Raw genomic sequence first — 13474 nt, forward strand, 5'->3', positions numbered from 1 at the left:
ACTAATACAGACCGACCTTGTCGGCATAAACTGTAGCAAGCAAAAGACAAAGTCTCCCCAGGTTTGCTGTTATATCTATTTATTATTTATCAAAAAGATTTGCCGTTTGATATGGTATGATAAGTTAACCTGTTGGTCTCCTTTGGCCTAAGCAACTATTTATCACAGGTAATGAAGCATACAACATAGCAGCCATGTAATTAATTATAAGCTAGATGAAGTAATTACTACCAAGAAACTTTACAACAATGTATACAAAAGGATAACCATATATCATATGTCAGATATGATCATTATCTATTCATTTCAGTTTTTTGTTCTGAGATTTTGTTTTCTTATGTGAAATCGGACAAATTTAGACAACACTGATCAGATTTGACTTTTTCAGACTTATGCTTTGTCCAGGCATGAGACTGTACTTTCCTAAAAAAACCTGAAAAAAACTGAAAATGTGTGTGAAATTGGGCAAAAGTACCCAAAACAGGTTGAAATTGAATAAAGTTGCGGAAATTTTGACTATAAAAAGCATATATAACAAATTAATGTGAAAGAAACCCCCACTGGTTAGTTTGGCTGTTTATTTGGAGTTCTATAGGAGCAACCTTTGCTCTGTAGACCTACAAACACAACAAATTTGGCTGATTCCATTTAGGTACAAGTTGGGACTTGTGTAAATGTTACAAATATGCCAAAAAATCAGGTTTGAAAAAAATTAACCAAAACTCCTATTATAAGATTGGACATTATGGTTTTAATCAAACTAAAAAAACACACCAGAAACTGATTATGTGGCACTTTTCAGATCCTTAACTTGAATAAATCTATAAAAAAAACTTTCATGGTTGTTAATATCTGCCTTTATCTTGATATGTGACATACGATCTGATCCGTTGAGACCAAAGTTGGATATTTTGGCAATTGACTAACTTGCTTAATACCTAACTTTACTGATGTTGAAATCAAAGTCTGTGTCATACTTATTTGCAAAGTTGTGAACACTTAATCAAATTTTTTACATTTTTTATTAATTATGGCACATTATTTTTGCCTATATCTAAATTTCATTATTGCCGACTTTGGTCTGGTTATATCAGATTGTTTCACATATTTCTTGTCATATCTTGGCACGTTCCAAGTCTTTCATATAAATCAAACACACATAATACATTAACCCAAAAGTACCGTCAGGTCATCTTCACAAGGTCATCATGTATTCAACTTCAACTCAGTTCAAAACTAATGATTGTTGACTATACACAAGCTATGCAAAAGATATGGTTGGTCACAGACATCTTTACCTATTAGTTATCAGCACTATCCCATTTACTTAGGTTTTGTACCTTTTGATAATAGTTCTATAGGCACATCCACATGGATCACTATTGGCAATGTGGTTCTAAAGCAAAACCGTAGGGAAATCCACAGTATGGAATATCTTGAGGATCCCAATACATAAATGTATCCCCAAGAAATGTGGGGGATTTTGGTATCCTCAAGTGTTCCTCGAGTGCTACTTTCAAATGATGAGCTTAACCCATTAAATGACCTTTTGTTTAATCACAGCAGTATACAAAATGATAAAATTGTTTCTAAATGTGTTTTTAGAATAGAATAATATTATATTTTTGGTTTTCACAGTTTTGAAAGACCCCCTAAATTTGACCAAAAGAGAGCTCCTGAGAGACCCTTGATGTTGATAATTTCAGCTCTAAAAGACCCCTAAATTATTCATTCCTCACATTTCTGTTTTCATGTCAGGCGATTTTCAACCAGAAAGCCAAGAAAGACCCTTGATTTTGACAGTTCGCAGCTCCAAAAGACCCCCCCTTACTTGTTCACAGCTCCAAAAGACCCCCTTTTACCAGTACGCCATCAGCTCCAAACCACCTCAAAATTGCAGGGGAGCATACCACCAAAAATATCCTCCAAATGGGACCAGTTAGAGATTGGATTGAGTTACTATTGTAATATCAGCTGACATGTATCTCCTGTGGGCTTATTTTTCAATAAAGGTATTACTATGGAGATAAGGTCTATTAGTTGCAATCAATGAATGTTACCACGGTTACACAGGTAATCAAATGCTTCTTGTTGCTAAGCACAATTTATACTCAAATCTATCAATTATTTAACTTTCGGTGTTTGAAAGGTTAATTCGATATTATATTTTCAACTTGTAAGTTATTTTAAATAAATATGGCGCAAATTGAAAAGATAAATTGTAACAAGTTGAACTGATTTATAAGCTGATGGATTTTGAAATATATTTAGGGACAACTTTAGAATAAAGAATATCATAGTCCTAATCGGACCCTGATCCTTAGTACTAATCTACATAGGAATACATATAACCTCTGATTCTAATCCTGCTAATCCCAAACCTAATCCTAACCTAACTGAAATCCTAACCTAACCCTTCAACATAACCTTTGTAAGCCTTGCAATGGTTACCTTTGCTTTAAACTTTGTTTAATAACTTAATGGGTGAAAATATGTCTTTTGCTAAATGCCCATTTAATGATCTCAGAGAAAGTGTGAAAAAATTAAAATTGTGACTAAAATGCTTAAAAGTGATATTTTTGAATTGAAAAAGTTGGTAAAAAAATGAGCAGTATTGACAAAGTTGAAGCCCCCATTCAAATACAAGTAGTTAATTTCTCTACTTAAGTAGAGAAATTACAGATTCATGTAAAATGTCTTATTTTGTCTTAAATACATGGCTTTTGGCCTAACCACTAGCAGGATATATTAGCACATCGGACACTAATAAAAGTGCAATAATATGAATGTTGATGATTTTTACGATCCTTCGGATGAGCAAATCACTGAATAGGACTTTAATACTTCTGTATCTGTATCTGGGTCTCCAGCAAAACGGTAGATCCGCATCCCGCTAGAGTTTGGACGGGTCGCGGAGCTAGATGACGTAGTTTTGCTTTCCCCCTTAACAAGATGATCAGCGGCGGCTGTCTTGAATTGTTCTATTTTGGTTATATTAATGATGGCCTCTGGGAGATCATTCCAATGGGGAATGGTTGATGGATAAAAACTGGTACTGTAGACCTTAGACTTGGCATGAACCCGGTGGTATGAATACTGGTGGGATCTCCGGTGGGTTCTGGTTTTGAGTTTTGAGTTCATGTTGCAAATCCACAAGTTCATGGGTGATTTTATACAGCATGTTGAGCCGGGCTATTGTGCGTCTAGTTTCAAGCAGTGGCCATCCGAGTTCTTGAAGCATGGCTGTCACGCTAGCTTTCCTAGTGCAGTTGTTACAACACATTCTGGCTGCAAATCTCTGTATACCTTCAAGCTGTTTCTTTTCTCCTTCAGTAAATGGAGCCCAACCACAAACACCGTATTCCAGCTTTGGGCGAACCAGAGATTGGTAAAGGCGTGATTTCACATTCCTGCTACAAGACTTGAAGTTCCTTCTGATAATACCAGTGGTCTGCTTGGCATTGGTGGTGATCTTATTTATGTGAGATGACCAGGTGCAATCACTGCTGAAGATAAGCCCAAGATATGGGTGGTTGGTTGTAGTCTGCAGAGGTCTGCCATTGATTTCATAAGGGTGGATAGCTGGGTTCTTCTTGGTGGTCATGTGCATGACAAAGCATTTGTCAGAGTTGAATTTCATCTCCCACTCACTTTCCCATCTACACAGGGCGTCCAGGTCACTCTGAAGAGAGGCAGCATCTGACGAGGAATTAACTTCCCTATACAAAAGCCCATCATCTGCGAAAAGCCTGGTTTTTGAAGATACATATGAAGGAATATCGTTCACGTAAAGGAGGAACAGTAGCGGGCGAGGACTGTGCCCTGGGGCACACCTGATAAAACTTCTGCTGATGTAGAACACTCTCCTTCAAGAACTACTTTCTCTGAACGTGATGTTAGGAACCCTGAGATCCAGTTGTAAATATGTCCAGTAATACCGTAGTGTCTCAATTTCAGGAGAAGTCTTTGATGGGGGACGCGATCAAACGCCTTAGAGAAATCTAGTAAAATTGCGTCAATCTGCTTTCCCTTTTCGATTGATTTCGCGATATCATCTACTGTGGTGAGTAGCTGGTGTCGCAACCTCTACGTCTCCTAAAGCCATGTTGGCAGTCATTGAGTATGTTGTGACGCTCTAGATGGTACATTATATGGCGGTGAATGACATGTTCAAGACACTTGCACACAACGGACGTGAAAGCGATATAGGGCGATAATTACTTGCATCGCTTTTACTGCCTTTTTTGAACACAGGAGACACATTAGCAGTAGTCCAATCATCTGGGAGTTCACCAGTTGATATAGATTGGTTGAAAAGAGCTGACAAAAGTGGAGCTAATTCCACGCTACATTCTTTAAGGATTTTATTAGGAATGTTGTCTGGCCCAGAGGCCTTGGAGGGATTGAGATCATGCAGAAGTTTTTCTATGCCAGCAGCCGTGATTTCAAGCGGATCAATATCAGGAAAAATCTGTTGTAGTCCGGGAAGGTTTGGCGTATTTTCGCGGGTAAAGACGGATTTGAAAAATGAGTTCAAAACATTTGCTTTGCCAACATGATCGGAGACGGTTTCGTGCCATTTTTAATGGGTGCACACCAACATTGTCTGTTAAGCTTTGATTTTACGTGCTTCCAAAATTTCTTTGGGTTCTGCTGGAGGTCTTCTTCAAGCATAGCGGAGATATACTCATTGTGGGCTTTATTCAAGTTCCTCTTATATGCTTTCTGGGCGCTTTTGAAGAGTTTGGAATCTTCAGGATTTTTTGATTTATATTGTTTATTATACAGTCTTTGGAGCTTTCTGCTTTGGCGACGAAGTGCGGGGGAGAACCAAGGCAGACCAATACTTGCATCAGTCAAGTTACAAAGTCATCTAAATTAGACAAATACTTAGTATGATAATATTCCGTTGAATCACCTTTGACCTGCTAACAACTAGCAGTGCAAATTCACAAGAAAGTCACAGTTTCCAGCCACAAGAAAGTAGCTGTGGTAATATTACATGCCTTTGATAAACATATGCATGTCAATATTGGAACATTGCCTGTCTGGTTTTAACACAGGTAAATGTTTAAATAAATATAAAAAGCACACACTAATTTTTCAAAATATGGTCTTTAATTGATCAAGCAAATTTCCACAATATGACCTCATAAATGTAAGTTTGTAAATAAAGTGTAAAGTCATTGTTCTTTGTAACTCTTAAGGGGACTGTTCACTCTCAGAAATGCAATAATTAAAAGTGTTGAAACTTCTTAATTATTTATGCATGAAATATATAAAAGTACACATATGTGACCCATCACATCAAAACACGGCAGTTGTCATCAAAAATTAACTTGTAGGTTTCTTTACCAGGCTAAAGGACAGCTTTTAAGCTTTAAAATGACACCTCTTCCATTGATGTCGTATGTTGAATGGTGATTTTATGTGACAGATAGGATTTTTCTTTACTTTTCGGGGCACATTTTCTTTATTATCTTTAAATGTGGGTTTCCGACAACTGCCGTGTTTTGATGTGATGGGTCACATATTTGAAAATAAAATTAGTCAGGTAATCTTGATATAAATACAGATTTGGTGTAAAAACACCAGTTTGGGAGAAAATCACAAAAATTTTTAATCTAAATGTAAACAATTTTTGGAAATATGCACAGGGAGCTCATTCACATGTGTGGCGGTCAAGGGTCCCCTATTCAGGCTCTGTGGCATTTCCTCAAGCCCACATTTGCATCTTGTTCCAGTTCATTGAATTTTTTTTAGATCCAAAGCCTATAAATTAGCCCAATTTTAGTTCACAGATCCCCACAAAAATGTTGAAATTTCAGTTCATCGAGCCCCTATTTTGCCTAAAAATCAGTTCTTAGTTCCCAAAGACAGGCACTCTGCGCTGCACACATATACCTACATTTAAGTTGAGTATCCCTTCCCCCCCCCCCCCGAATTATGTTTAATTTGTATTAATTAGAGTGCAATTTTAAAACTTAAATCTCCACTATTGTAATTCAAAATATATTAGATTTACTTTCCAGGTATAGAAATATAATTCAGAGTATACTTGACCAGTGTTATTTGATCTAAGATAAGCGGATATAATAGATATAATCTTGGAAGAAAGAGATATTATCATTTTCTTTCAAGATATAATCAGATATTGTCATGAAAGCATTGAAAGACATCATGAATCTCCAACTTTGATGGTCTTATATATTCTGATTTATATCAAAAGGTTTGCTGATTGGCGATTACTATAATTATGATGTTTCTTAAATCCTTTGGAGAAATTTCTTCTAAGAATCCATTATTTAAAATACCTACCGTAATAAATAATAATTCAAATATTGTTGAGTATATTTACGATTAGGACTAAACCTAACGTGACCAAAAGCCACAAAAGTCTGGCAAGCCCTGACATCCACATATCCTGTGTATCCCAAGTTACGTGGCAGTTTCTAATGTGTGGGTCCAGGATTCATGGTGTTTACAGGCATACATGCACATATAGAGCTGAACCACTACTTCTGTTGTAATCTTTGCATTGTTCATATATTTTACTACTATATAGGCCTATCCCCTTCACAATTAAATTCATGGCTAGAAACATTTGTAAAAGGTATCACACTTTTAAGCTGTTTTAAAAGTTGCACTTTAAGGCACAATATAAAACCCAAATATAACCACTATATCTTGACTATGCCTGTAATTTAACCCTTTCGATACAATTTTTCACTGACGTGACAGTGATGTCATGTACGCATTTCATTGGGTGCACCTTCAAATCGCTAGCGTACACACACATGCACTTAAAGACCCTGCATAGATGTGTGCACGAAACAGACATTGACGTCACTGCCACATCAGGGAGAGAAATGGTATATGATATGAAGGATTTTCATCAAAACCAATTTTATAATGATTTGATAATTTGTCATTTTAGTACCATGAGCATTATAAAACTACATGCAAATACATTGAAATGAGTACAGACATGCCAAGCATTTGATCAAGGAATCTTAAGAAACCCTTTTTGAAATCTTGCAAAAATAAACTTCACGTCACATCCCTATAGTGAAATACACAAGTCAAGCGTGGTGTTACTGGCACATATGGTAGCAATGGCAGGACACCTTACACCTGTAAGCCAGTGAGGTGTTGAGTGGGTTCTCTACCAGGTAAGGTCATTCTATTATGTGGCCAATAACCATTGGTTTTTGGGAGTGGCGTGTATTCAACGGCAAGCTACAATCTTGTACATGACAATCTCTACAGCCACAGTTAGCTAACCCCAATAAGTATGTATGTATATCTGGAAGGACTTTGTAAATTGGGTATTGAAATTCATCCTTTGCAATGCAGTGTCAGAGTTCAAGACTTGATTAGTAAGTAAAGATTATTGAGCTATACAGTAATGAATGAGATTATTTTCGCTCATAGTGTTAGTTCCATGATGCTTGAATATGCTTACCGGTGCAGTGATGTGAGACATATTTAGTCCAGGGTCAAGTAAAGGCTAAAATAATGAAATAAAACCTTGAAATCAGAGTAGGTGTTTAAATATATTTAATTTTGGATTTAAAGGGAAGTTTATGGCTACAATTAAATAAACCTTGAAATTAGAGTATGGTCAAACAGATTTAATTTGGATATTTTAAAAGAAAGTGAGGATATGTTTGTCTGGTATATATAATAACTGGACTACTATTTGTCAAAGAATTAGATTTCAATAATCTGAATTACCAATTTGTTTCCATGCAATAGTGTACATTGCATTGGAATATTGAGCCTTTTTTCATGTCACGCATATCTAGGAATTAACAGCTGAAATCTAAGAGATAATGCTGTCAAAACTTCGTGCAGACACAAGTAACCTGCTGAAGGGATCGCCATAGATAGCTGGTCCGGGCAATTTTACAGGACAGGCAAGTGAAGCCAACAATTGGGCTTATTCCGACTGTAACAGGTCTTTTATCATGGGTCATCTGCCCAGCCTTTACCAGGTGAACCACAGGGAGAGCGGATAAGATTTTTTTGGGGGTGGGGGGTCCTGCGGGGAATTGAACCTGCGACCTCTCACACCAAAATTGGAAGGTGTTGGGTACATACTACCAAATAGCAGCTATTTATTTTTCTGTGAAAACAAAAAGAGCAGAACATATCCGGCTTTTCCATGTTTAAAATTTTAATTAGGTACTTTCCAATCAGTCATACCCTAAGAGGTAATAATATTTACCACCCTTACCAGTAGCATCTGAGCTATTTTATTTTGATGAAGACTGGTGCTCATTTAGTTTGGAATATATATTGTTCTGCAATCTGTTGTTTCAGAAGAATCAGCACACTATAAAATGCTTGACACAACTCTTCATAATTTCTCACCAGTTTATCAAGTAAGCTTTTTGATCTATTCCCTGTAAAATGTAAACCATACAAATTCCAAGTCAAACTCCCAGCCATACTGAAAATACTCATCCAAAATGGGTTTATTCATCTAAGAATTAGACAACTTGAGATACTTTTTAGCTGGAACCATTTTACCATTTTGATCACTTAAATTGTGTCACCCTCATAACCAAATTGAGTAAGTCATTTTTTCATGGTTTTTAGGTTTTTTGCTTAACTCAATCTTTAAATGATGAGTTTGGGGCTTGAGCAAACTGACATATGAAATTATTAAGAGTGAAAAAATAAGGACTCAGTGGGGATTGAACCCCGGTCGCTGGATTACCGGCCCGGAGTCTAACCACTGTACTACCTGAGGTCACAGTCGGTACTCGGGCAATCTCAACTTTTAAGATATAATGTGACAAAGGGTTATAGGGCTACTAACAAGATTGGTAAAAGTCAATGTCAAGACTAAAGTCAATACTAATTCCCAGTAAAAGTCTTAAATTTTCTCAACCAATGGTATTAAGGGTGATTTTTGACATAGGCTTAATTTCATTAACTGAGTTACGATGCTCTGCAAGTCCATTACTTCATCTGAACTCCAAACCTGTCATTACTCTTAACATATAAATCCTATATGGAAACGTTACATTGGTTTACGACTTAAAATGTGTTTGCATGTAGGACTTACAAAGCATGGTTAATTCTGTGTGAAATCAACCCCTGCTGTATAAACCTTTCACGAACTGGCCTACCTGAAATTGTTCGTTCACTTTGTTGTACAATCATGGTAGCTGCTTCAGGATGTTGTAATCTGTCTTCTGCTACCAGTTTATCATCGTCCTTACCATCCTCCTCATCATCTTCTGAAGAGGATGAGGATGAAGATGAGCTCTGGAAGATGGCCTTAAAGAGATCAATTGGAGGTCTATCCTCTGTGTCAGCATCACCAGTTGTTGTCTGTGAAGTTTGTTAGGAGAGATAAAATAGTGCACATTTATTCACATTAAGACAAGAACCTTGGATAAGACTCTTTATAATCATTAATTTTATGCCTTAGATGGTATGCCTTATAACCATTTGGGACACCAATGGTGTGAAATAATGGGTATAGTATCTAAACCACTGATAGACCTGATAGACATCAAATTGATAAAATACCATACAAAAATTGCCAAAAACTTACTTGTGCCCCCCCATCAGGCCCGATGCCCCTAATCATGATACCCCCCGCATAGGATGACTCATGCTATGCTACTACCTTTACTAAACTAGTAAAATCAAGATTTGTCTAATCTTTATATTTGTTCTAGCTAAGGGGATATAATGTTGCTCTACAATTTTGACTTAGGGATGACATCAAAGTCCAACTGCTCCACCATCAGTGCCATAACAGAACGGGAGGTTAAACTGCTTTTTGTTCTAAATAATAGAAACTGGCCCCAACCGCTGGTTTTGCCAGGGGCCTAAGGTGCACCAGTCAACCAGCAGTTGGATTTTAAAACCATCCCTTAAGGGATGGGGTATGAACGTTTCGACAGTATTTTTTGTGGGACATTGGAGCACATCAGACATATCAAATTGCATTCTGAATACGAAGAATGTCCTTCTGATATCAAATAATTTTTGGAAATTCGCAATGTAATACACATTTTATGGCAAATGATTAAAAAATTAATATTTTTGATATTTAACAGTACTCGAAGCCAACTTTATAAATCTAATGATATTTTCTTAAAGTGTATGTAGGTGGGATGAAAAGCTGACGATCAATTGAAAATTTTGACCTTTTCAGATTGAAGATATGGATTTTTTTTCCCAAAACACCAAAAAAAAAATCGGTCCTCTTTGGGAAAAAAATCCATATCTTCAATATGAAAGGTCAAAATTTTCAATTGATCGTCGGCTTTTCCTCCCAGCTACATACACTATAAGAATATATCATTAGATTTATAAAATTTACTTCGAGGACTGTTATATATCAAAAATGTGAAAAATATCAAATTTTAATAATTTGTCATAAAATTTGTATTATATCGTGAATTTCAAAAAATGAAAATTATTTGATATCAGAAAGACATTCTTCGTATTCAGAATGCAATTCGATGTCTGATGTGCTCTTATGCCCCACAAAAAATACCGTCGAAATGCTCAAAACGCTCATTCCAGATCCCTTAACAGTATTGAGAAATATGGCTTCAACCAAATATTTCAAAATTCTTAAATGAATCAAACTCATGTAGTTTCCCTTATGGCTACTACATAAATTTCCCCAAAGATGCTACTCTTTCTTCCTCAGGACTTCAGTCTCATACACTGTACTTGTAAATATACCTTGGATGCAGCTGCTCCTGCATTTCCTTCCACCATTTTCTCTGCTCCACTCAATAACTTAATCTTCTGATCCCATCTAGATGATGATTTCTTCTTTTTACTTGCATCAGGTGAAACAGGTGGATGACCTTCAACAGATGAAGCCGTGGTCTCATGGCTTGAAGCCGGCATGATGGCTAGCATCTCAGGGGTAGGTGGGAGTGGTTCTGCTGGGTTAGAGATGGTCAGAAAATTGAACACAGAAAAGGTATCCTTCTTAACCTTGGGTAATCCAACTATTGTTGACCTGCAGGTAACACAAGAACAAAAGTGATGGAAATAATTAGTAAATTTGATCATATTCTTACATCTAAAAAGTACAAAAGAACTTTGCAATGTATTCTTTAATTTGAGACTACCAAGAAAGAAAGGTTTCATGCTTGACCAGGACTTGTGACTCCTTGAATCCCACAAACACTAAAATTGTTTGAAATCAATGTTTCTAGCTGAGATGCTAACAGTGGTAGTTGGTGGTGGCTGACTGGAGCTGGCAGCAAAAACATCAGCAATGCTGATACTGATTTTGGTATTGACATCAATTGTTTTAGCTATAGATCATTCTTATAATTGGCAGCATCCTGTCGTTGATGGGGTGAACTTTGAAATCATATCAATATCACATAAAAGCAAGATCAAGAAGGGTATTGTGTGATTATTTTGTTATTTTATAATTGTGATACCCTCCTCGCTTTCAAAGTTTTATAGTATGTGATATTGATTTGATATGGATCGTCACCCCATCAACGGCAGGCAGGTGCCAATTATAGGAACGGTCTATAAGAACAAATTCATTCAATTCATTTTATTTCTCATCTACTTTAACTGCTATCATTGATTAATATTCAGATGGGCTCAGAATGGCTTGTAGCTGGATTTATTTTTGGAGAGTGCGAGACTTCCAAATCATGGGACCTTAATTGAGAAAAATCCATTTGCATTTAAATGTAAAATTTAACATCCAAAGTAGACTTTTAGATTCTTTTTTTTAAAAACATTTTCACTCAAAAGAAATGTCAAACTTAGGACATATTTGGGCAAATGTTAACATAATTATGTTCACAAAAAAGACCTTTTCTTGGATTCGGGGTGCACATCATACCCCCACTGCTATCATGGGTGTGGGCTCAAACCATTTAGTAAGGACTATATATTTGTCAAAGTCATGCTTATTCAAAGAAAAACATCATTGTATACCTTTGCTTGATATATGACACGGCTGTAATTATTATGGAGCTTAATGCGATAATAATTTCAAAATTACATACACCTATTATATCAAAGTCACTTCCACCTGCAAATTCAGACCACTAAATTGGGCTCAAAATCTTTCTTGTACTTATATTTTCTGACCTGAGTCCCTGCAATGCCAACTTTGAGGCGGATATTACACCATACAATCTGCCTGGTCTAAAGATCCAGGCCAAGGACCAATAAAATACACACAAACCCTTATATTGAATAACAAACATGTCTAAAACTTTGGCATAATATTGACTTGGTTAATGCATGGTTTTGACCTACTTATTCTACATGGCCTTCAGGGTGTTGCCATTTTTGATGCCAGAGTGTGGCAAACATGAACACTATGAGAACTACCTGCCGATTGGCCAAAAAGAAGTTTTCATTATCGATTGGACCAATCAGCAACATTGTTAGAATAATTTCACCATACAAAAAAAATGGGGTGAATTATTAGCAAAACTTCATTCTGATTGGTGATTGAAGTGAAGATATCACGTAATTGACCAATCAGAGGCAATGTTAGATCGGCAGGTAGTGCTCAAGGGGTTAATGCAAGGTGCAGCAAATGCAACAACCCATCGCATCTCCTTACAGCAAATACCTCTGATAAGGGCCCAATGGTTTATAAAAAAAACCACCCAACTTTTAATAGAAGAATTAAAGCAACAGAAAGAGGCAACAGAAAGAGAACTATAGAAAAAAATAATAAAGCGCAGTGATTTATATTGCGCTACGCAAAGGCATAAATACACAAGCCTCAGCACACTTTACAGGAATTTACTGACCACTGTAATCTAAGACACACCATTAAACAATTTAGCAAAATCAGGGCCTTGCAGCTGATAAGTGCACATCCTATACATAGCACAATAATCCATCGCAGCCAGGATCAGCTCCCTGAGTTCTTGATTTAGATGACTGAGACAATAAGCAGTTAATTTCTTGCCCAGCCCATTACTCGTTGACTGCCGATAAAACGCCCAATAAAGACTTAGTCACCGGACCGCGCCGGCCAGTTAAAGTACATGCCCTATCACACCACTCCACACCATACATAAATTCTCCCAGTCACATTTCCCAAATATGAAATTTAAAAATTCAAATTTTAATTTACTTTTTTAAAGTTTGGCAGAGGCGGGTTCGAACTCACGGCATAACGCTTAGTACTCTATGAGCCTAGCGCCTTAGACCACTAGGCCACTTGTCTTCTTGTTATTCATCTGAAACTTATTTAAAAATATAATCGCAACTTCAACATAGGCCTACCACGTGACAAGCAAAGGCAGAAAACGTATTATATTTTGGAATTTTATCTGCTTAAAACATTAATGTGTATTATAATAGAGCTACCATTATTTATATTGTTGAATTCTCAAGCGCATAGAGACAATTAATACTGAAGCGCCCTATGATACATACACAATACATAAAATCGATTTTGATCTTCGCATTACTCGGTGACCTCCGATAAAAC

The 13474-nt window shown here is 36.5% G+C and overlaps 1 protein-coding gene across 1 annotated transcript in view; it reads right to left on the bottom strand.

Moving 5' to 3' along the window:
- Positions 1-13474, bottom strand: part of LOC140135619 (G patch domain-containing protein 1-like) — a 172498-nt gene that overhangs the window by 19123 nt on the left and 139901 nt on the right. Inside the window, exons 13-14 of the mRNA XM_072157188.1 lie at positions 10720-11005; positions 9141-9345 (exon numbers count right to left, since the gene is read on the bottom strand). Of these exons, the coding sequence (XP_072013289.1) occupies positions 9141-9345; positions 10720-11005 (491 nt within the window). The remainder of the gene's footprint in view (positions 1-9140; positions 9346-10719; positions 11006-13474) is intronic.

The sequence above is a fragment of the Amphiura filiformis genome, chromosome 16 (assembly GCF_039555335.1).
Source record: "Amphiura filiformis chromosome 16, Afil_fr2py, whole genome shotgun sequence".
In the NCBI taxonomy this organism is placed as follows: Eukaryota; Metazoa; Echinodermata; class Ophiuroidea; order Amphilepidida; family Amphiuridae; genus Amphiura; species Amphiura filiformis.